This window comes from Tinamus guttatus, unplaced genomic scaffold (assembly GCF_059628265.1).
Source record: "Tinamus guttatus ecotype Peru unplaced genomic scaffold, ASM5962826v1 Tinamus_guttatus_pri_ptg000459l, whole genome shotgun sequence".
In the NCBI taxonomy this organism is placed as follows: Eukaryota; Metazoa; Chordata; class Aves; order Tinamiformes; family Tinamidae; genus Tinamus; species Tinamus guttatus.
Genome location: NW_028288993.1, coordinates 1,062,769 through 1,086,143, shown reverse-complemented (window position 1 = coordinate 1,086,143; position 23,375 = coordinate 1,062,769). Strand labels below are relative to the sequence as shown.

The window sequence follows — 23,375 nt, the reverse complement described above, 5'->3', positions numbered from 1 at the left end:
AGGATCCCCCATCCCTGTCCTAGCGAAATCAGGAGCTGCTGGATCCTGAAGCTCTCAGCAGTGCTGCGTTTTTCATGCTCCTGTAGCATGGGTTGAATTTACATAGTCAGGGCATGGAGTATGGATTTCAGTAAGATGAACACCGTCTTGTTCGGCTTCATGAGGGAAGGTGTGTTGCAGCTCTGTGTTTCGGGGCTCCTTCTCACAGCAGAGAATTACTTGCTAAATAAGCACCCACTTAATGGTGTCAGCCGAGATGCTTTCTTGTAGGCTCCAGAGAGGCCTGTGGTCTCCCTGGGCAGATGGTCCAGAGGCCCATGTTGAGAGTGCGGGTCTCGTCCTGGTCACCTCAGGTAACTTGATCCTCCCTGCAAAGAGCAGCCTTTTGGTGGAGGAGGCACCACAGGGACATCTCACAGGCAAGGCTTCCCCACCGGCTGCTGCAGATATTTAGAAGAGAGGCTTTGCTGGCAGGGCTCCCTCTGGAGAAAGTCCTCTCACAGAGACTGCTGCCGAATAGGAGTGGGCAGTGCAATTAATTCTCGCAGATAATTAAATCTCGCTGTGCCTCATTTACTCCCATCGAGCCTGCAGCCTTTTCACTCTTGAGTTCAGAAAAGAGGGGGAGGGAGCCCAGTCTTTGCTAGCACCTAGAGCATCTCCAGACCCTGTCCTGGTGACAAACTGCCTGCCCAGACTCCCACGTGATGGCATGGGGGCTCGTTAATGGACTGACTAACGAGCAGCCCTCCTGGGGAAGGGTCAGGCTGGCAGTGGCACATGTACAACAGGGTGGGCTCGAATGGAGCCATTTCACTTCCAGTCCCCTACATGGGGACACATGGATCCCACCACAGATGTTGCAGGCTGGGCTGGGTCATGCCCACTCATCCCACTCAGATGCAAAAGCCAAAGCCCACCCAGTCTCGCCCGAAACTGCAGCAGAAAGAAATTTTCAGAGCAAAATGACTGCCAATTCAGCAGCGGGTCTTGACCAGCCCCGTTAGCAGCATGGATGGGGCTGAGTGCTGCTCTGCCTCATCCATATCCCAGCAAAAATGTAACATCCCAATGAACTTGGGAGAACTGGAAAGTGGCGGGGAGTGAATTTGGGACACTGTGGTGCTGGCTGGAAAGGAGGTAGTGCAGAAAGTTTGAACCATGCCACATAGCTGAACTTGGAGAGCTTTATCTACTGGATAAGGAGGAAAAGATGTGTTACAGAAAGTGGTCTGCTCAATTGCTTAGTCCTCATCTCCTTTTAGAACAGCACCTGACAACCTCGAAGTCCGAGATGTGAGTGTGTCTCTTCCTTGTGCTGCGTCCAGCAGCGATGCTCAGCCCTGCACTGTCCGCTAGCGTTTCTGCATCAACAGCAGTAGGAGATAAAGCCCTGAGGGGTCCAGGGATGAGCTCAGGACTTGGTTTCCTCCATGGAAAGGCAGCAGCTGCAATGCCTGAGGATTGGAAGTTCATAACTTTCTATCAATCAAAGCCTTCCAGGAGCTACTGGAAATGAAAACCTGAGGACAAGATGTTCTACCTTCCACAACAGCTTCCTGTATCAGCTCGGGGGAGGTAATTACTGCAGCCTCCTTGGGGCAAGCGAGTCCAGCGTAACGCTGTCGATAAGCTGTTCAACAGAGCCGTGTCCTGCAAAAAACCTACCTAGCCCAGCACCAGCTGCTCGCTGTTAGCTTCCCTGTCTTGGTATCGTCTGCGATGGAGAAGGAAAGGCAGCGCTCGGCCTCCCAGGCACAGAGTGGGTTTTTCCTCCCGTCTGGTATTGGAGGGCAGAGCGGTGCTTCGGGCCCTGCCAACTCAGCCTCGCGCGTTGTTTATTTGGAGATCTACTCAAGGGCAGGAAGGCTGCGATAGAGGCGACGGGGGGCTCTAAGCGGCCCTTTAAATCCTCTCGCGCTGCTACGGAGCGCGGGGGAAACTGGCAGCTCTGTGACCTGAAATGGAGCTGCCTGACAGAGGCTGCTGTTAGCGCTGCGGTTAACGGGGCCGGGGAGAGACCGGAGGGAGCAGAGCAGCCAGCTCGGGAAGGGATGCCTGGAAATTGGCTAGTTATATATAGTATACAATGTTGTTGAGGCCCTTCTGCGTTCTGGGGCTGCGATCACTGGCGGGGAGGTAACAGGAGTTTCTCCTTCTGGGCGCTCTGATTTGTGGCTTTTAAGGGATGTCCTTGAGGTGCTGTCCTGTCCCAAGGGACGCAGGGACGTGCACGGGATGGCACGTTTGAGCAGTAGCACACCGCTTAATCCTTACGGTGCATGAGCAAATCTGCAGCGTTGCAATGGAGTAAGATAGCATGAGGAGTTAGCCGTTTCGGTGGGTGAATGTCTAGTCCTCCCCTGCAAGACTTCGATTTGTCACTGGTGGAGAGGACAGGGCTGCTGGCTTTGTTCCTGTGCTGCCCACTGCTTTGCTGGGTTTCTTCTGGCCGTTAGCTCCTGTTGGTGCTGCTTTGCTCTGCTGTGGATGCGCTGCTGCCCTTTCTACATAGCTCCTCTTTTCCTGGATGCTCTCAGAGCCTTGGTACTTGCAGGCCAGATCCCAGACTACAATGATCTGCTTTAGTTTTTCTTACTACACAATATGTCACTTGGCTTCCATGAAAAACCCCTTCTCCAGCCATCTCCCAAACATCTGCTTGTGCTCAGACAGTTTTGCCGTTCCAAGCTGAACATAAAGTGCCCATTTTGGATTGTTTCTGAGTGGACGGATTCCACTCGTGTGGTGGCAAACACGTTGTTTGCCCTTAGCTTGCGCTTAGCAGCCACACCAGGTTAGACCCGATACAACCCAAGGGCTGTGGCTGCAGGGCCGGCGAGGAGCCGTGTGGGGCCTCGGCGCGGGTGCACGTGCCTGGGCTCCCCGGCCGCGCCGCGGTGTCGCACCGGGGAGAGGTGTTGTGCAAGGCAGGACCAGTGTCCTGCTCGTGGTGGCTCTGGGATGGGTTTTCCAGGGTCTCCCACGTGCAGGGCTGCGTGGGAAGGGCTTGTTTGCCTGGAGGAGGTGGAGGGGGACCTTGCCCTGCACTTGCCTGGGTGGAGGATGCTTTTCCGCGGCTGCAGCGCTGGGATGGAGGGCTCCCCGGGAGGAGGAAGGTCGGCTCCGAGCGGAGCGAGTGCGTCCCGGCAGCGCCGCCGGCTCCGGGATGCTCCCGGGGGCCGCGCTGCCGCCGAGGCTCCGCTGGGCGCCGGGCAGCGCCGCGTGCCCGCGCGCGTGACCGCTGACGCCGTCTGCCCGGCTCCCGGCGCCGCCAGCTCCCCGCTCCGGCTGTTCCCGGCTCATCCCAGCTGGGCGGCTCGCGGCACGGCTCCGCGAGCGCGGCGCAGCGCGGCTCGCTCGTCCTTGGTTAATGCTTTCCAGATGAAACTGCCGCGGCTGCGCGTGTGCTGGGGGCCGGCGCCCTGCAGCCCCCGCGCCTCTCCCGCAGCCGGCGCTGACGGGAGAGCTGCTCCAGCGGGTCCTCTTACCTTTCCAGGTGAACTTCAACGAGCCGCTCTCCATGCTGCAGCGCCTCACTGAGGACCTCGAGTACCACGAGCTGCTGGACAAAGCTGTCAAGTGCGAGAGCTCCACGGAGCAGATGTGCTTCGTCGCTGCGTTTTCCGTGTCTTCCTACTCCACCACCGTCCACCGCACAGCAAAGCCCTTCAACCCGCTGCTGGGGGAAACCTATGAGCTCGACCGGCTGGATGAGTTTGGCTTTCGGTCGCTGTGTGAGCAGGTAAGATGTGAGGGTGATGGCTGCCCAGCAGCAGGAGCACTGCCCGCTCCTCATGCCTGCTCCAAGCAGCCCCTTCCTGAAGAACGGGTGTCTCCTCGCATGGAGCGTGGCCAATACAGCGAGCAGTTTGCTGTTGGCATTGGCAGAGCCACCTGAGCCGCGTCCTGCAGTGTCACAGAGCATGAGACGCCAGGAGGAGGAAATGAGAAGGGCCCTCTCCTGCTGTCAGGTCTCTCAGCAGCTGGGCTGGGGTTTCTGTACAACCTTAACGCTGGAGCAGGAAGAAGCTCCTTTTTGAGCTCCCTCCTAACAGCAAGTGGTGGCAGATCCTCCGGCTCCCAGCATCTCTTCAGGCTACAGCATGGCTTGAAGTCTTACTTCCTTGTTGGCTTGAAAAGTTTTTGCTTTCAGAGCTTGAAGACAACCTGAGCATCTCTGGTATACTGCTGCTCTAACCACAGAGCGCATCTGACCCACATCAGTCAAACAGCAGGTCTTAATTAAAAATCTGGAGTGTTTTATCAGTTGAGACCAGTGAAGAAATTTGATTCTTGACAAGTTAACATTTATCATGGTTGGCTGGTCCATCCTGCCTTCCTGGGCCATCTGTAACCCTTTGCTGGATGTGGCAGGCAGGACACAACGTTGGCAGGGCTGTCTCTGTTCTCCAGGTTATCCCCACGCTGTCTTGGGGCTGGGAGCCCTGGAGCAGAGCGAATATCACAAGTTTCCAAGTCAAAACCACCAATCTGCATCCCTCTGCAAAGGCCGATGGAGGTCCAAGACCTGCCCAGGCAGACAGCACCCTCTGAGCCCCATGGGGCAAGACTTGTGGGTCAGGGCTGCACTTCAGTGATTCACCGTATGGGGATCTGCCTGGGTTGCTTCCGTGGGGCTTTCAAGTGGTATTCTTCAGTGTCCACGTGGGTGGGAAATGCCAAACCCACGTGTTTCCAAGCAGAGATGCTGGATCTTCCCCCCGGCTGCTGCGCTCCTCCGAGAGCTCCGCGTTGTCCCGCTTGCAGCTGTTTTTGTCCGCGTGGTGTTTTCTGGGACGAGCTCCGTGTTCCCAGCTCCGCAGAGCGCGCCCTGTGCCTGCAGCGCTCCCGGCTGCCAGCCCCGCACACGTGCCCGTCACTGCCTTTGGCCACGTCACAGACCCTCCCGGCCCAGGAGCTCTGGGCAGGACACGTAGGTGCAAGCAAAGCTGCAACTCAGGAGCCAGCCCTGGGCCGTGCCCAGGAGCGAGCGGGCTCCTTGGCTCTCCTGGGAGTGTGGCCACCCACCAGGGACAAAAGTGAAGGTGTTTCTGTAGATATTCTTCATGTTTCAGGCCTCTGCTGTCCCTTTGTGCCATCCAAAGCTGTGTGTCGCCCTGGGCCAGCTCTGCCTGCAGTCAGCTTTGCTCTCTTGCCATGCTCAGTGGTGTCCGTGTGGCCTGTCCCCGTCACTGGAGCTCATGCCAGGCACTGCAGCAAGCCAGGACACTGCTGGCCAGAGCGTTATGCACTGCAGCTATGTGTGTCCTCTGCTGTCACACTGAAGTGCAGACGGATGGCTGGTATCTAAATAACTCAAAATGTGGTGAGGAGCCTGCTTTCCAGGCTGTGGGGGCAAAAAGCCAAAGCAATCAGGGTATGAATGATGATCACATGTTTTCTGGGGCTTCTTCTCTGGCTCTGTACATTCTCAAATATCCCCTTAAGGCCACCTGTCCCTGGGCTGTGACCCTGCCCAGCCTGGTGTTAGGAAGTGGTGGGTAGGTGCTGATTTACGGGGTGGGTGCCAACATGATGGTGCCAGGATGCTCAGTGCCTCAGTTAGGACCTGCAGCCTGGCCCTCTTGGCCGCTGCAGCAGCATCACATGTGTGATGTGGTCACAACAGCAGCTTGGAGTTGCTGTCCTCATTGGGCTGTGGCAAGCAAACTGCAGGACAGCCCCGTAGCATCCTTCACATACCTCTCCAGCCCTTTTCCTCCTTGTTGACCCTCTTCCAGGGTTCTTTCATCACTAGCACCACACACGTCTTAGTGTCAGCTGCTCCCCAGGGCTCTTGTTGTCACTGGTGGACCCCAGGTTGTGTGGTTTCAAGACACCCTTTTCCTACCCAAATCCAGTCTGAGGGCCTGGGCAGGATGGTGAGTGCCGGTTCTCTGTACACATCAGCCTCATCTTTGCAGGAGTGCAGTTGGTGCTAGTGCAAAGCACACATTAAAAGGGAAAATTCAGTCCCCCCTGGTGTTCCTGCTCTGGCCACGTTTGGGGACAGGTGGATTTTGGGTGCCCACCATATTAGGCTTGCATGTAGCAGCCCTTTGAGCTTGTAATTCCCTCCTCCATCCTGTTCCTTTCCCACAAACATGTAAAAGAGACTCATCGTAAACTGAGGTTTGCAATAACCTGGGGTGAAACTGCTCTGTTGCAGCTCCCAGGAGCCTTTGATCCATGAGCTGAGTCCCTAAATCCCCGCTCTGGACACATCTCGAAGGGCAGACACAGATTGCACCTGCACAGGGCTGGCAGTTCCTCTTGCCATGGGCAGTCCTGGCCAGCACCACGCTCAGAACGGGCCGCACTGGGTCCTGCTCCAGGGCCTGGGCCCAGATGGACGTTGTTTCTAGTGCTCTTAATTTTCCTTGGCGTGCCTCTTCGCTGCTCAGCCCTCGGACATGCTGAGCGAAGTATTGATAATCTTGTGAATGAAATCCAGTTATCCAAATAGGATTTTCTCCTGCTGGTTACAGTGGGGTTTAGTGGAGAGATTTTTGTTCCACTCACGTTTGTAATCCGGTTGCTCGGGGCACTTAGGCTGTAATTACATTGGCGTAAATCATCTCTTAATGCAGTCCCGCAGCTGCCGGGCCTGGAGGTGCTCCCAGTGAGCGCAGGCCGGGCAGGTCGGGCTGATGCTTTCAGGGAGGGCAGAGGGAGCCCAGCTGCAAAGCGAGCTGCCCTCCTCCCGCTTGTCCTCCTGAGCTCGTTGGAGCCGGGCTGCCATGTCCCAGTTCATCCCATGTACCGTTTGTGGGGCTGTCTGTGCCCTTCCCCTGATGTGACTGTCCCCAGGGCAGGGCAACACGAGCTCCTTGAGCGGCGTCCCCGGAGCTTCCCGGAAGGCTGTGCTGCAGAGCTGTCTTTGCACCCCCTGCCTTGGTGCACTCGGTTTGTCCGAGGGGCAAGGGTAAAGCCTTGGCTGGGCAGGTCCATGTTTCTCCAGAGCTGTGGGGAGCTGTCCCCGCACTGGGATTTTCCGTGCAGGAGCAGTGGGAGCTGCTGCAGGCAGGATGCTGCTACGCTGGGGATCTGGGTTGGGGTTCAGCACATCCCTGTCTCCTCAGCAAGATCCTTGGAGAGAGGGGCCTTGTTCCAGGGGTCACGGTCCAGCACTGTCACAGTGATAGAAAGTTGCTGAATTTGAGGGTTTTTTTGTAGCTGATGCTTTGCTAATGAGCCTTAAAAAAACTGCTGATTTTCTGCACCTGCTCATGCTGCCAGGCTACTTCATGGGAGGTCATTCTGATGGAGAAGGTGATCTTTGTCCCAGGGTGACACCAGCGGCTCCTCTGGCATTGGAGACATGCAGCCATGCCTGGGAGCTTGCCGTGGTGTTTCCTTGCGAGTTAATGTAGTCTCCTTAGGGCAGTCAGGATGCATGGCATCCTCAGGCCAAAGCTGGCCTGTAGCCAGCATCTCCTTGGGCTCATGGTTGATTCCTGAAAGTCTCGAGGGGACTCTCTGCCTCTTGCTCTCTAACTGGGCATGGTGTGACCTGACAGGCTGTTTCTTCTCTCTCCCAGGTGAGCCACCATCCCCCGGCAGCTGCCCATCACGTGTATTCCAAGCGAGGCTGGACCTTGTGGCAGGAAATCACGATCGCCAGCAAATTCAGGGGCAAATACCTCTCTATCATGCCACTGGGTAGGTGACTTGTGTCGGGAGGATTGGGGCTGGCCTTGGCTGGCACTGCTGGTGCAGTACCCAGGAGGTTACCCCGACGTGCTGATCCCACGGGCACACACGCAGCTGAGACCGTGGCTGGGCTGTCTAGAGCATCTCAGCTTAATCAGTGAGGGAATCCCAGGTAATTAGAAGCAAATAGAGCCTCAAACCAGAAAGGATGTTTTATATCCCAAGCAGATCTTCATGCTGCTGGTTGTAAACATGAGCTACACTAGCCATGCCAGAGCTATGCTAGCATTGAGGGTGCCTCGCTTGTGTCATGGCACTAAGCAGTCAACCAAGCAGCAGATTTCTAATTTACTTTTAAAATGAGAGCTTTTGAGGGGAGGGAAGGGGGCACAGGGCTTTGCAGATATCGCAGCTTCACTAGACTGGCAGAACACGCAGCACGGCGAGGGAGGGAGGCGGCATGACGCTGCGCTGCCTGCGGGACACACCATGCACTCCGTGCTGAGCAGCGTTGAGTAGGAACTGAGCCTGGAGACATGAAACCTCCTTCTGCGTCTCAGCCGCTGAGAGGAGGTTTGGGCCTGGGCAATGGGCATGGGGCCCGGGTGGGCTCTGAGGGCGAGCGCGGTGCTGGCGGGTCCCTGTGCCCCGGGGAGCTGCGCCGTCCCTCCTGCTGCCTGCGCTGAGCCCTGCGCTCTCTGCAGGCGCCATCCACCTCGAGTTCCACTCCAGCGGGAATCACTACGTCTGGAGGAAAGTCACCTCCACCGTTCACAACATCATCGTGGGCAAGCTCTGGATTGACCAGGTTAGTGGCTGTGGGTGCCTGTCTGGGTCTTGTCTGGCTCCAGGACAAGGGCAGGGGGACTAGAAGGACACTTCCTTCATGCTTGACTTCCAGACAGTATTCCTGCCATGATGGGAAGCTGTGTTTCCCTCATAAGGTGGGGGGAATGCTGCTCGGAGCTCCCGATGGCTCTTTCCGAAGCCAGCAGCTCCTTGGAGCAGGGTGGTTCAGCTGGCCACATATGACCAGATCTGAGGCACAACAGGTTTTGCTCTTGCAAACAGAGCAGGCGGCTGTTGGAGAGCCATGGGGCTGGCAGGAGCTGCCAGTGTCTCCTCTCCTTCCGTGGCGCTGCCGCAATGTCACTGCTCCAGCCTCTGGAGTCGGGAAGAGCAGCAGTGCTGCAGGTCATGTTCATTTGTATCTGCACAAACTACAACTAATGCCTCATTTGTCTCCTTGCAAAGTCTCTCACTGCCTGTGATTCTGTGTCTTTTATCTAGTCTGGTGAAATAGAGATTGTTAACCATAAGTCAAAAGATAAATGCCAGCTGAAATTTACCCCCTACAGCTACTTCTCCAGAGATGTCCCCCGGAAGGTACGTGTCCCACAATATCCCTGCTCGTTGTAGCAGCCTTGCACGTGGCGAGGCCTGGCTCTACTCTCTGGGCCAGGCCAGAGCCTGTGGGGCTGAGCACGGCGGGATGAAGCCCGTGTGGGTGGGAGCTCTGTTGAGGGAGGTCACGGCAGGGCCTGGGAGGGCATGGCTGTGTCAAGCTGTGTTTGGGCTCTGCTGGGCTCTGTGTTGGAGCTGCAGCACCAGCCAAGTGGCTGTGTGAGCCCTGGAAAGGGTTGGATGGGTTGGAGACCCAAGCGCAGGGGCTGCATCAGGGTGGGCCTTGCTCTCCTTGTGCTGGGGGCAGCTGATGTCTCTCCTCATGTACAAGGATGCTACAGCCCTGGTTGAATCACCGGGTCCAGCTGCTTTGAGCTGCCCAAAGGGTGTTCTGGCTCCCTGCCCATCTCCTTGCCCTGTGGGTACTTTCAAATGCCACTAGAGCCGTCCGCAATTTCCCCTCTCCTTCTGCCAGGTGACAGGGGTGGTGACTGATGCTGATGGTAAGGCCCACTACGTCATGTCTGGCACATGGGATGAGAAGATGGAGTGCTCCAAGATAGTGCAGAGCAGCCACGGCAGCACCAGCTCGGAAGGCAAGCAGAAAACTGTCTACCAGACCCTGTCTCCAAAGGTCCTGTGGAAGAAATACCCCCTTCCGTAAGTGACGTCCTCAGGAGCAGGGTGGTGGGGCCTGGGCTGCAGAGCTCCTCCTGTTAAACACTCTCCTTGTTACAGCAATGGGCAAAATGAGCCAGGCGTAAAGGTATGGCCCTGTAACGTGCAAACAAGCCCGAGGCAGAGAAGGGCTCTGGAGGGGGTTATTGTGAAGGCCTGGGGACAGTGGAAAGGGACTGGGATTTGTGTGACTGCGTGGCTTTTCCTGGGTTATGAGCGTGTGCCAGGATGGGAGAGCAGGTTGCGTGGTCTCTGCGAGGGAAGGTGAATACTAGCACGGCTGGAAACGAGCGTCACCGAGTGATCGGTGTGCTGCTTTGCAGAGCAGGGAAACCCTCACAGTACTCACAGGGCTTGGCCCTGCACTTCACATTTGGCCTGGCTTGGTTGGTGTTTGGCAGCGAAGCCGTTGTCGAGGTGCCCACAGCCACCAGGCCGTTCAAATGCACCGCGACAAGCTCTGGCTCTTTGCTGTCCTCCTTGACCTTGAGAGGCTTCTGCATATGGCTTTTTACTCGGGTAACCAGAGACACAGGGTAGGTTTGAGTTTTGGTTCTGCTGACTGCCGACCCTGCCATGGGTCAGCATTGGCCACTTTGCTTCCCTGGCAAGTCATTAGCCATCCTGTCACATCGGTTGCTTGAGCCATCTGGGGGCCAACCCTCTCTTGTCGTTCCTGTTCTCCTGCTCACGTCCCTCCTCATCCAGCCTTGCTCCCACCCAACCAGTTTTTAGCCGTGTGGCGCTGTAGTTCATCTTCACATGGAGCAGGTGTCTGTGCTGCCCAGGGAGGCCATGTGGCAGGATTAGTCCAGGAGAGGCTTCGCTGGCATCTCCAATAAGGTGGTGGGAGACAGGACTCTCCAAAAGGCCTTCTGTATGTGCTTTGGGGATCAGAATATTTCTCTCATGTCCCTGTGTGGGCTCTCTGTGTCCAGGGAGAACGCCGAGAACATGTATTTCTTCTCTGACCTGGCCCTCACCCTGAATGAGCCTGAGGAGAGAGTGGCCCCCACGGACAGCCGGCTGAGACCCGACCAGCGGCTCATGGAGAGCGGCCGGTGGGACGAGGCCAACGTGGAGAAGCAGCGCCTCGAAGAGAAGCAGCGCGCCGTGCGCCGCAGGCGGGAGGCCGAGGCCGTGGAAGCCCTGGAGGAAGGTGAGATGCTCTGGGATGGCGAGGGGATAATCAGAGCTGCTTTGAGATCCCAGTGCCCTTGGCTGTCAAACTGAGGGTAAAGCAAGTGAATTGAGTAGCCTGAAGGGGCTCCAGTGCTGGGGTGGAGGAGAGACCCTTCACTGACCGATGCCCTGGGCATGGCCACCCTTAGGGCCCTGGTGAAGTTATGCAGAACTTTACGGCAGAGGTAAAACCACCCCTAACCCTGAGTTTTCTGCTTCACAGGCAAGGACTATGAAGGCTACATCCCACTGTGGTTTGAGCGGAAGGTGGATCCCATGACGGGGGAGCTGATCTGCGTTTACAAAGGTGGATACTGGGAGGCCAAGGACAGGCAGGACTGGAGTATGTGCCCTGACATCTTCTGAGCTGCTCTGCTTGCTCTGGGGCCAACCTCAGGCCTCTCTCTTCACCAGGATAGACAGAGGGACAGTGAGGACATGCTGGCAGCGTCCTGCTGCAAAGAAACACATACAGAGACTCCATACATGCAGAAATTTGAAGAGAAAATCTAAACAGGGATTCCAAACCTATTTTTTTACGCACTAGTAAATAGCATTCTTTTTTTCTTTCTTTTTTCTTATGGTGTTTTTTTCAGCTACTAATTAGGAATGAAGACACATTGAATCTGGTTGATTTTTAGCCTGACATATTTATTGCTATCAGGAGTTGCTGCCTATATCTCTCAGCGCCTCAGCTGTGTTGGTTGAGACGTCGACTTCCAAAGATGCTCGCGTTGTGGGGATGCCGTACGTTTGTGTGAGCTCTTCCTTTGACATTTTTATTTTCACCATTTGTGTGTGGACTTTATGGGTTTTTTTTTAATCTGCTCCTAGTTCAGGTTCCTTTGAAGACACAAGCAACTCTCTGAGCCCTGCTCAGAAAACTGCCTCCAGGGACTGTGGCTGAGGCGCTTGATCCTGGATCCTCTCGGTAGCTCCTGCTGTGTCCTGTGATCCCAGCAATACCAATCAAGACATTTCAGCTGGTGACCTTTTTTTTTTCGTTCTTTTTCCTTTTTTTTTTTTTTAAAAAAGAGAAGCACACTGAGCAGTTTCCCATCAGTCGGCAGTGTTTAGTCACGGTAAACACGGTGCTTTGTGAGGGTGATTGGGGCCACACTTGGTTTGGCTTTCCTGCAGCTGTATCCTGAGAGGAAACAGCTTCTTGCTGAGGCCGGGAAAATGTATCACCAGGCTGATACCGAGCTGGCGAGGTCAGAGGAGGTGAGAGCAGTTTGTAGACCAGCACACGCTCTGTGACACTGGGGCCACCATACCAGCACGTTCTCCTCCACGTCTCTGCAGCGGGGCCCGGTGGCCGCGGGAGGCTGCAGCTTCATGCAGGGGCTTTCCAGGCTGTTTCCCTCTTGAGATATGACTGACGCCAGGTAGGAGGGTCATCCTGAGGGAGAGGCATGAGGAGCGAGGAGAAGGTGGCACTGCTTGCTCGGACGGAGAGATCTCCCATGGAGCCGGTGACGGGGAACCCGCCTGCTGGCAGGGTCCTGCACATGCTGCTGGCACAGGGGTGGGTGGCTCTGTGCAGGAAACCTTTGTCCTGGGTCTATACTCACATCTTGATGTCTTCTCCAGTAAGTTAGACAGTCCCCAGATGCGCCTGGTCACAGGCTCCAGGGCTGAGGGTCAGTTCCTGGAAGGCTTCTGCTGCCTGGTGCCAGCAAGGCCAGGCTCTGAGCCTCCCCGGGTGTGATAGTTCTCCTCCCTGCAGTAATATTTCTCCAAGGAGAAATTTTGAGTCATAACTAAATTACCCCTCTCCCCATGGAGCCCTGGATGCAGCAGGCAGAGGCTTTGCTTCCTCCCTGGAGTGGTGGGAGATTCCCACAGCAAACCCTGTGCCTCTGCTGTTCCCATTTTCATGGGGAATCTTCCCAACACCTCAGAGCCCCGGGGCTGTCTCAGGAGGAAATTTCAGGCTGAATTCAGCTCAGTATCCATCTGGAAGAACCCCGGGCTGTTTGGGAGCCTCTCTTCTGCCTCTGTCCTTGCCTTCTCGTGAGTCCTGCTTGGCAGCAGCTTGAGAACATGTATGAGGAAGTCCCACATCAGCAATTCACCCCAGGAAGAGCTGAATAAGCTCTGCAAGTGATCAGTGAGGAGCAGAAGTGAGTGATTCTTGGACACAGGGCATTCACGCAGGAATAGCTGGTCCCTAAATGCTGGTTCAGAAGTGGAGGGAGGCAAGTGGCAGGACCCGGAAGAGAACAGGCCCAGCAAGTCCTGCTGAATCAGAGGGAATCAAGGAGACCTGGACACTTGTGTTTGCCTCCCTGGATTTCATTTTTGATGTCTTCTTCTCCGGATCCACATCATATCATACTGACTGCCCCCTCCCGTGGGTCAGAGGCCACTTGAAGCTGGAGTGTCACATCCACATTGGAAGATAATTAGCAATAATGAACTTAGAGGCAATGGTAACTGGAAAACCCAGGCTGCACATGGGACATTTATGCAATCAGATTCCTAAACCATCAGTCTCCTTTTGGTCACCTTCTCTTAGAGCACCTCCATTACAGCACCTGCTATTTACAACATACCTATGTGTACAGTATATATAGACCTTGTACGATGTAACGGTAGTGAGTGGCTATTGGAGTGGCAATACCCACTGGTTGCAATGTACCCTTTAATCTTATTTATTTGCTTCTAATTTATATATATATAAAAATATATATAAAATTATTTTGCTTAAATTTATATGGTACATAATAGATGAAAAAAATAATGAAGACAGAAGCAACTGTCTGAGTTTTTGTAGTATGAGTACGATATTATATTTCCGTAGGCTCGTCCCGGAGGTAGGTATGTAGCAGTAATGGTGATTGAGTAATTGCTTAAGTAGAGAAGTAACATTTTGCGCCAGAGCCAGATGCAGACATCTGCGTAAGGTGTTCTCTCGAGAAAGATCATTTCTGCCTAGAAATTAGGGGTTTGAATTCGGGTCTCTCAGTAGACACCAGGCTCAGGAGCCCGACGCTCCGGCCTGGCTCCCTGCAGTGCTGGGCTGGGTGGTGCAGGCAGCCAGGCCTGGCCCCGTCACGGTTTCGTGTCCCCATGGTTTGGCTATGGCTCATTAAAGCCAGTGAAGCGCTTAAGTTTTCCAAATTGCTCCACTAATGGCATTCAGCAGGTGGGATCTAGCCTGTCAGGAGAGCGTCGAGTGTCCTGTCTCCAGGGCATTTAGATCTTCTTCTTTGGACACCGCCATTCACACAACTGGGGCAACGGCAGATGCTCTGCACTAACCCTTCCCTATGCTACTCTAATTTGGTTTATAAAGACAAGAAAAATCAAGTGTAGAGTCCTCCTCCCTCAAGCAGGAGAGATGGGGGAGGTTCTTCTCCACCTGGAATCCCGGCCAGGTCTGGTTCAGTTTTATAAAATGCTCTGGAAGCCTAGCTTTTCAAAATGCCTTATTTTCCCTGTTTATTTTGTCTACACAGGCATTAACCAAGAGCTTGGAAAGGTGGGAGATGCCTGCACTGGCTGTCCCTTCACGGGGATACGTGTGTTCCTGCAGTTAGGGAAGGAGCGGAGTGAAACGTGGCTCAGGAGGGGTTGGCAACCTCAGTACCTCCAGTAAATGCATCCTTCTAGAGTCACCATCACAAACACTGCACAGCGTAGCAGAGCCCAGGGGAGTGCTAGGAACACCCCCAGGAAAGAAATCCCACATTTTTTAGATTAATTTAAAAAAAAACTGTTGTATCTTCCAGAGGTCATCTAGTGGCAACACTTAATCTGAGCACCATGTCCTAGTCTTTCTATTTTCCTTCCGGAGGATTTTAATGTCATTCTATTGTAAATGCTATTGAATGTATTTCTTTTGAACAATATATTGTGAGTGATTCCTCTTCTCTGACACAGTAATAAAACTTGGATTCGGGAGTTTTGAAATGCGCAGTGCTGTTCTCACTTGCTCCATGGAGCTGCAGCTGGGAAGCCCGGGATGAATCCAGAGCCTTGCAAGCTCCTGGCACACGCAGAGCCTGGCGCATGGTGGGTGGAGGTGAGATCCTTGGGAATAGCAGTGGGAAGAGGAGCTGGGAGGTGGACATAGGCAGAAGGAAGGCGAGAGGAAGAGGAGGTCCTGGAGAGGCGGCCTAGGGAGGACAGGGGAGCTGACAAGGGGAGGTGACCTACAGGAGGAAGAGGGACAGGACGTGGCCCAGGTGAAGAGATGGCCAAGGGAGGATATGGCCCAGGGGATGTTATTCAGGGAAAAGAGGTTTTGCAGGTAAGAAAGTGACGGAAGAGGGAAGGAGCCTTGGGAAGGAAGGTGTCCGAGGAAGATGGCTGGTGGTGTACGTTGTCCAGGGAAGGAGGCCTGGGGAGGAGGTTGTCCAGGGGAACCCTCTGGAGGAGGCGCAGGGAGGAAGGTTGGGAGAGGTGGTGCAGGGCAGGGTGTCCCGGGACGGCTCCTGCGTGAGGATGGTCATGGAGGGACTGGGAGGCGGTGACGGCCGGGGAGGCTGGCGGGGCCGCGGCCATGGCCGGGCAGGCCGGGACATGCCGGGGCCTGGCGGCGCCGTTGCCCGGCGACGGACGCGGGCGGCGCGCACGGCCTGGCTGCACTGCGGGCCGGGCCCGGGGCAGCAGCGGTGCCGGCGCCTCGGCCGCGTGTTGGACATGGAGCTGCAGGAGGCTGCGCACAGCGGCCACAGCGAGCGGCTGGCGACGAGCGGTAAGGGTCACGCGTGGCCTAAACCTGTGGGTCAGCCCCAGGCCCCTCGGCCTGTCCCGTCCCCTCCGGGCCTGCCGGCGCTGCAGGAGTTGAGCTGGGCAGGTGGGTCCTGGAGGGGCAGCTCGTGTCTGCGGGGCAAGGGAAGGAAGGACGAGGGGGAGCCCGAGCTTCGGAGCCGCCTCCCTGCTCAGGTGTCTGCCAGGAGGGTCACACGAGGCTGCCCGCGCCCGGCGGTGCCTCCGCTCGCTGGAGGTGCCTGTGGATCACGCACCTCCTGCGTGTGCACGCACCAACCCCGGCCCCACGAGGAGAGGCCCCTGACGCCAGTTTTGTGCTGAAGTGAAGCCCGGCGGCTTGCCGAGAGCAGCATCCCTAGTGCAGAGGTGGTCTCCAGCTGGTGCGCCCAGCTCCCTGTGCAAGGAGGGCTTCAGACCCCCAGGGCTTAAGGATCTGTGATGCTCTGCGTTGGCCACACTCTGTTTCTTCTTCTAGATGCAGAAAAGCAGCGTGGGCTTGTGGGCTCCTGGGCAAAAGAGCACTGTGACCATGTCCTGGATTCCATCGATGCCCAGCTCAGGCAGGTGCGGGTGATCGGGATGGGCACCACACCAAGGGGGTCACAGCACGAGTCTGACATGTGAGAGGGCTGGGGGACAGCCTGGGACACGATGAAACACTAATGTTGTGCTGCTCCTGCCACGTCTCATCCTTCCAGTGCACGGACGGGTTCTGAAAGCACGTGGTCCTGCTCAGTCACCAAGGGCTGCAGTAACCTGCAGTCCCCGCTGTTTTCTCTCTCCTTTCTGCAGTGGCAGAGCCGTGGTGTGCAAGTCCTGGGCAACAGAGATCACAATGTCTCTTCTGACACCTCCTTCGATGTGCCTTGGCCAGCTGGTGAGTGTGGCTTCTTCTGGCAGTGCCTCCTGTCTCAGCCCTCCTGTTGTGATGCAGGAAGAGGTGACCAGAGCAGCTGCTGGCAGGGGATGGAGCTGGGGCTGTGCCAGCTCAGCATGCTCTGCATTCTGCTGCAGCATGTCCTGGAGCATTTCTCTAGGGACAAGCTGCTGTTCTGCTTCGGGCCACTCTGAGCATCACAGGAGCAGCCTGGATCATCCCTGTAAGGGACCAGGATATGAAGAGTTACTGGCTCTTGAACTCTCTGAAGAGTTACTACAGAGCTCTTTGCAGGCACATGGGTTGACTTCTCAGGGCTTGTTCTGCTTCCCCAGACCCTCTGCAGGATGCACAGTCCAAACCCTTCTGCAGAGGTAGATATCTCCCTGGGAAGGAGATGGAAGGATGCACAGATGGAGATTTTTGCAGCTGCCACAGTTTAAACAAAACAATGGAGCATCACAGAGACAAAACATAATGCAGATGCTACAGTGCAGAATTGTATCCTGGGTACCTGTGGCTGCAGTAGAAACATTGCTGAAAGAGGGAGTAATGGGGCTTTTGTGGTAGTCTGAGGGATGAGGGATTCCCTCAAAGGGGCAGTTTGGAATGAAGGGTTCTCACTTCAGGCAACTTTGTTTTTCCCAGCATGGTTCCATCATGGAACCATTAATAGATACCATTTCAGCTAAGGCATGTCCTTTCTGAGCAGATTCTTTCTGTATTGGGATATTTTTCACTTCTCAGATGTGTTGTCTGAGACCTTGCTTTAAGGAAACACCATCTTAGGCTGTGGTAGAGCTTGCAGCTCCATCTGTATGAACTCCCTTTACAGTGTGCCTTATCCCTGAGCTGCACTGCTGTGACAGGCTGGAATTGTGTTCGGACCCACAAGGGTGAAAAGTACCTTGACCAAAGCAAGATTGACGTTTTGGAAGCAAAACCTGCTCCTGTTCAGGTTCACAGCCTGGCCCAGCTCCTGGCTTCTGCCTTAGATGCCCTTGGTACCTTGTCTCAGATACACATCAAATGTCCCACACCCGTTCTCTCATGCGGGTGCGAGTCAGGTGAAGACCAGAGCTAAGGTGGACATGGTCCCTGTGAGGGCAGATGTTGTCAACACCTCCAAGGTGGTTCGGATTCAGCTGGATGGGAGTGCTCCTTCCCATCCTGCGCCATTCCTCATGGGGATATCAAAGAGACTCATGGCTCTCTACTCTCCTGCACAGAACTGGAAGAACACCCTGTGGCCAAGGCTGAAAACCTGCAGGGTGAAGCCAGTCGGAGCAGCTCCAGCTCTGTCTGCACGGAAGATTTTGCTGTCAGGTTTCGGGAGGGGATGGTTGAGCCCCTGGTGCTGTCCGAGGATGAGGAAGAGGAGCCCTTCTCAGTATGCAGCGGGCATGGAAGGGATGTCCCAGAGGGAGGCAATGGCATCTCCTGCTCCGCTGAGGACCGTGATGCTGGCCAGGATGAGTCCTTGGTCTCCACAGGAAGAAGCCAGGATGTCCCATGGCAGCTGGAGGTGGAGCTGGGCTGTCCGTCACAGAGCACTTCTCCATCGCTGATGAGGCGGCAAAGCCTGGAGTCTCTGGGAGGGAGGATATCCCGACTGAGCCAGAGCAGGGCTGTGACTGCAGCCATGGAGCCAGGCAGCTCCCCAGGGAGGGGGGCTCCCTCACCAGCCCCCTCTGAGCAGGTGAGTGTGGGCCAGAAGGAGCCCCCACTGGGCTCCATGCTTCAGCAAAGGTCCATTGGGCAGCAGGTTCACTGGTGATGACCTGAGCGCTGGGTATCCCCAGAGAGCTCCAGAACCTCTGCCGGCAGGACCAGAGCCTGGGACAGGCACAGGGAGCACTGGCCTAGACAAAGAGCTCTGAGCCTGTCCAAGACGGGACCTTGGCACCATCGTGGCTGCCCTCACAGACCCATTGCTGCCCTCCGAGGAGGGACTCAGACCTCGGCCTGAGCACCTCTCTGAACCTGCCTATGGCCTCCTGAGTCAATTTGTTTTGTGACAGGGATGGACTCTGCATGGAGCTAACGTGAGAGCGTGCTCAACCAGGAGGCGTGCAGGAGTCCCGGTGCCCCCAGCCTCGCTCTCTGCAGACAGCAATTTTCCAGGGGATGGTGGTGCTGGGACCAGATGGCGTTGCATGAGCAAGCCTGTGAGGTCAAGGCAGCAGGACCCACCAGCTGGCTGGAGACAGTCTGAAGCAGCCAGTGCCCTTGCTGTGACTGATGTGGACGTGGAAGGAGCTGGAGACAGGTCGAGGAGGGCTCAGTCCTGGGCACATCGTGAGTCTTGGGCTGGCCCTAGGAGGCCAAGGATATCTGTGGCGTTGCTGGAGGAGGATGGGGCGAGCTAGGGGCCACCTCTGGGTGCGTGGCCTGTGGGCAGAGGTGGGAAAAGGTCCTGGCTGGGCTGCAGACCCTCTTCCCAGGCTGGGTGTCCTGGAGGGTGCTGTGAGCTGTACACAGGCTCCTGGGCCTTGCTGATATTGGGACATCCCTAAGTTTCCCAGTCACTCCTGGGTTTTGTCTGTGGTATTTGGGCTCCCCTCACTGCACACACATGCTGTTTTTTTCCCAAACAGAAGCAGGAGCCCCCTGGATGTGCAGCCTCAACTCCTCTGGGGACCGTGGGACCATGGCCACCTACAAGGAGCCATCATCCAGCGGGGGCAGCCGCTGGAGGAGCAGCAGTGCAGAGAGGTGGACCTGGAGCCCAGGCAAAGCGGCCAAGCCCTGGTCACAACACAAGAGGCTGGAAGCCGGCCTAGACCACAAGGTGCTGTCCTGGGCCAGTCAATGGCTCTGCTTGCAAAGATGAGTGCACATGACCTTCTTCCCACCCCATGCTGGGGCACAGTGAGGGCTTCAGAGTCTGTCACAGGAGCCCAAAGAATAATTCCAGAATAGGCCACAGCTCATAGCATCCATCTGCAGCATGGGAGAGACACTGTGTTTTGGAGCAGGGACTTGTTGCTAATGAAAACAAGTCAACTCTCATCCTTGCTTGAGTGACCGTTCCTGCTGACCAAGCAGGAGAGCTCCAGATAGAGCGACCTGGTGCTGAGACACCCTAGGATGCTCAAGGACATGTGAGGTGATGACTCCACTCTGTTGAGGTGTCCCTCTTCCTTGGGAGCCCACTTGCCATAGGAGGGCAGGACATGGGAGCAAGATGCTGCCGTTTTACAAGTGAAAATGCCCCTGGGGAGAAATGTGGGTTCCTGGCCTGAAATAGGGGTCAGCAGCACTACCCATAGGCCATGGGGGAGAAAGAGGCTGGAAAACGGGCTGGGAGACATGGCCGTGAGCGGAAGGGAGGGAGCAGCTGGAGGCGGGGGGATCAGCGGGCAGCTGGGGTGGGACGTGGTCTTGGTGGGTGTCCCCAGGCTGAGGGACAGGAGGCTGCAGAGGCCGAGAGTGCCCAGATCAGGCTGGGCTGGCCAGGCTGCTGGCTCTGCTTCTCTCTCCTGTGAGGGAAGAGTAATGCATCTTTCCTGTCCATGGCATTGGGTCCAGAGCCGGCTCCTGGAAGACGGAAAGACTTGGTGGGCAGAAAAGAAGGGAATTATCCGGTCTCAGCGTGGGCTCCTGGGGGAGCAGAGCCAGGGAGCCTGTGCTGCCTGCCAGGAAGGGTTGGAGAAGGAGCTAAGGAAAACATCAGCTTTGCAGGAAGAGAAACTGGAGTTACAGAAGGTCAGTGTCCTCACAGATTTTCTGCGGGTCGAGGGTTTTGCTGGAGGGATCCTGAGAGGCAACAAAAGAAAGCAAGTCCTTTGTCAGGCTATGTCCCACAGGCAGACACAGTCAAATGGTCCTTGGAAGGTCCTGGAGGAGGCAGGAAGAGTCAGGCACCTGAGGACAGACAGAAGTAGCAGGCAGGGCTCTTAGTTCCAACAGTCCCACAGTTGTGGGGTAGCAGTCACGATAACACTCATTCTCCCCTCAACAAATGTGAGACCTTGTCCTTTCACAAGGTATTTGAGTTCCTGAATAGTTCCCAACACTTGGCATCTGTCCCTGCAGTACATGTGTGTAGTGCTGGAGGGTGTTATTGTCTCAGGTACTGACAGGTACCATATCTCACTGCTTGGATATTTTTTTTCCCACCGCTTCTCTCTGTTGTTATGCTTCAAGCATTTTTTTCCAACCTGCACCTCTTCAGTGACCAGTACTTGACCATCACTGAGCTATTTATAGTCATAAGGTCTTTCTTTTCAGCCTGTACTCACGATCAAGACCTCTGCTGTTATCCCGTGGTTAAAATACACACCATAATAAGAGACATGTGGTACCAACCTCTGCTTCACACAGCAAAATATTATAATAACTTGAGAACAAGCCTAAGCAGGCAGGAACTGTGCCCTTGCAGTTAGCACAAGACAGTCATCCTTGGTCTGTGGGGAGTGTCTAGCAAGGGCCACTGACTCCAGAAGTGACCAGATCCAGGATGGGGACAGGGTTGCTCCAGAGGGACTGAGACCCGGCACATGAGCAGGTTGAGGTGGTGCTGCACAGTGTGATCAGCATCAGACACTTGCCTGCCCTGGCTTTCCCAGGCACAGGGCCAGGAGCATATCAGGCATCCTCAATTGCATTGGTACACTGAGTGGAGACCGCAGTTGGGCAGATGTTCCTGAACCTGTGCCATGGGCTTGAGTTACACAGAAAGGACAGCATGACCCCAGCTTCTCTTACAGAGACTCCACGAGCTGGAGCATCGTACCCGCAACCTCCTGCAGCAGAGGCAGGAAGCCCTGGACGAGCTGCACGTGCTGCTGCAGAAGGAGAAGATGCACATGCTGTGGCAGCTGCAGGAAGCCCTGGAGCAGGTCAGGGAAGAGAGAGGGAGTATCTGGAGATGTGACATTGAACAGTCCAGATCCCATGTGAGGAGGGTCAAGGACTCAGTGCCCTGGAGCTGGGTGAGCTCCCAAGGGGCACTGGACAGGGGGCAGCTGCCAGGACACACCGTGTCTGGTCCTATACAACCACAGAAAATCTTCACCCCCAGCACAGTAAGGTGTTTCCCTTGGTAGGGAAACCATGGCTATTGAGCACCTGCAGAGCACAGCAGCCCAGATGTGCTGTTCCCTCTAGGTCATCCAGGTCTTCCACCCTATTTACAGCAGAGGTGGCAGCCTCCAGAAAGGCTGTGCAAGGACAGTAGGTCCATGTGGTGCATTGGGTGCCAAACTCAGCAGTTGCGTGCCTCCTGGGGCAAGCCCTGTGCCCCACGCTCGGGATGCCTCACCAGGGCAGAGAAGATGCCCTCCAAGGAGTCTCTGTGCGTGACCTATTTTGTGGGTCAGGCAGGGACCCCCTTGCTTGCACTGAGGCCAAACCAAGCTTCCCCTGGTCAGTACGGGATGGATGAAGCTCCGGCATGGCTGTAAGACTAACATCACTTACTGGAGAGGCCATGTGGAATCAGGGCAGAGCAGGGCTTCATCTTTGCCCGTCTTGGCCAGCTTTGGGGCAATGTGGATGCAGCTCTGATGTCTCTGATCTGGTGGCTGCTCCCCCAGGAACGGGCTTGCAACAGCCCCTGTCTGCAAACGCGGCTGCAGCGGCTGGAGCAGCAGCACCTCCTGCAGCCCCCACATAGGGAAACTTCCCGGCAGGAGTCGGCGGTGCCGGGCCAGGCCGGGCGCTCCCTGGCAAGCCGTGACCTGCTTCCCGACAGCTCCGTGGGGCAGAGCCCTTGGCCAGCGCCGTTTGGGTGAGTCCCTTAACCACGTGGCGTTTCGGACCTGACGGGGATGCCAGAGCCCTGTGACACTTGCCCAGCATGGGCTGGTGGAGTAGCAGGTTCCTGCATCTCTGGGACCTCCCTGGTGGAGAAGCCCCTTGGCATCCTCAGACACTCTGGCTCTCCATCTCTGAACGCAGCCCATTTCCTCCAGCTCATCTCCGCTCTCCCCCAGCCACGCGTTCCGAGTCCTGCATGGCCTCAGTGAGGAAATACAGCGTCATCTCAGAGACCTGCAGCAGGAGAGGGAGGCCCAGAGGTGCTCTGTCCTCCACCTTCAGAGGCAGAAGGTAATTTGAGGAAAGCTTGAGGAAGGTTTTCACTCCTCCCTCAAGGAGGAGGTTTCATACATCCACAGTGGTTTCTGGAGCACCGATGTCTGCTATGGTCACCCCAAAGCAGAGAACATCCCTGATTCATCCTCCTTCAGCCCCAAGGGAGGTCAAGAGGGGCTGTACCTTCTCCCTGGGCTACACAGCTGGAAAAGGGCACTGTGAGAGCTCAAGGAAGCAACGTTGACAAAGTGGAGGTTGAGTGGGACAGCACACTGGAGCCCTTGGGAGCAGATGTCATGTTTCTTTAGCCTGGGAGACTTCTGGAGACTGTTTCTTCCCATGTCTGTGCTTGTCTGTTATCTTCACTGGGCCACTGCTGGGAAAACAGTCCTAAGGAGAAATCTAGCTGTGGCCATGGATATGGCATTGAATTGGGGTTGGCAGCTGCTATGCTGCACAGTCTCACACCATCTGCCTGCATGGGACAATTTCTGCTCCTTGGGATGGAGCGATGATGGAGCTAGGAGGACTCTCTGTCTTCTCTACCAGCTGCAAAACCCCCTGCCCCTCTTTGCACCAACGAAATAGATGGGATCCATGACAAGGATCAGCCTTGAATGAATCAGACTTCCTCATCCTTGGAGCTTGCCAGCAGGACATGAGAGGAGGTGGAGATGTGTGCTAGAGAGAGAGGCTGTCCACGGCTGTCTTTCCACTCAGAGCCCCATATGCAGACTGCAGGCAAATGCTTGTGTTTTCATCCACATGCAGGAGCGTGAGCTGAGGCAGCTACAAGAGAGGATGTGCATGGAGAAGG

At 55.8% G+C, this 23,375-nt stretch overlaps 1 protein-coding gene and 1 pseudogene across 2 annotated transcripts in view; both read left to right on the top strand.

Moving 5' to 3' along the window:
* OSBP2 (oxysterol binding protein 2) overlaps positions 1-11,940 on the top strand; it is a 113,743-nt gene extending 101,803 nt beyond the window's left edge. For both annotated transcript variants that reach the window (XM_088532313.1, XM_088532314.1), the window contains 7 exons: positions 3,500-3,745; positions 7,545-7,665; positions 8,361-8,464; positions 8,947-9,042; positions 9,536-9,720; positions 10,677-10,897; positions 11,144-11,940. In XM_088532313.1, the coding sequence (XP_088388439.1) occupies positions 3,500-3,745; positions 7,545-7,665; positions 8,361-8,464; positions 8,947-9,042; positions 9,536-9,720; positions 10,677-10,897; positions 11,144-11,286 (1,116 nt within the window). In that variant the 3' untranslated portion in view covers positions 11,287-11,940. The remainder of the gene's footprint in view (positions 1-3,499; positions 3,746-7,544; positions 7,666-8,360; positions 8,465-8,946; positions 9,043-9,535; positions 9,721-10,676; positions 10,898-11,143) is intronic.
* Positions 11,941-15,450: 3,510 nt separating this feature from the next.
* Positions 15,451-18,888, top strand: LOC148593077 (uncharacterized; annotated as a pseudogene).
* Positions 18,889-23,375: the final 4,487 nt, after the last annotated feature.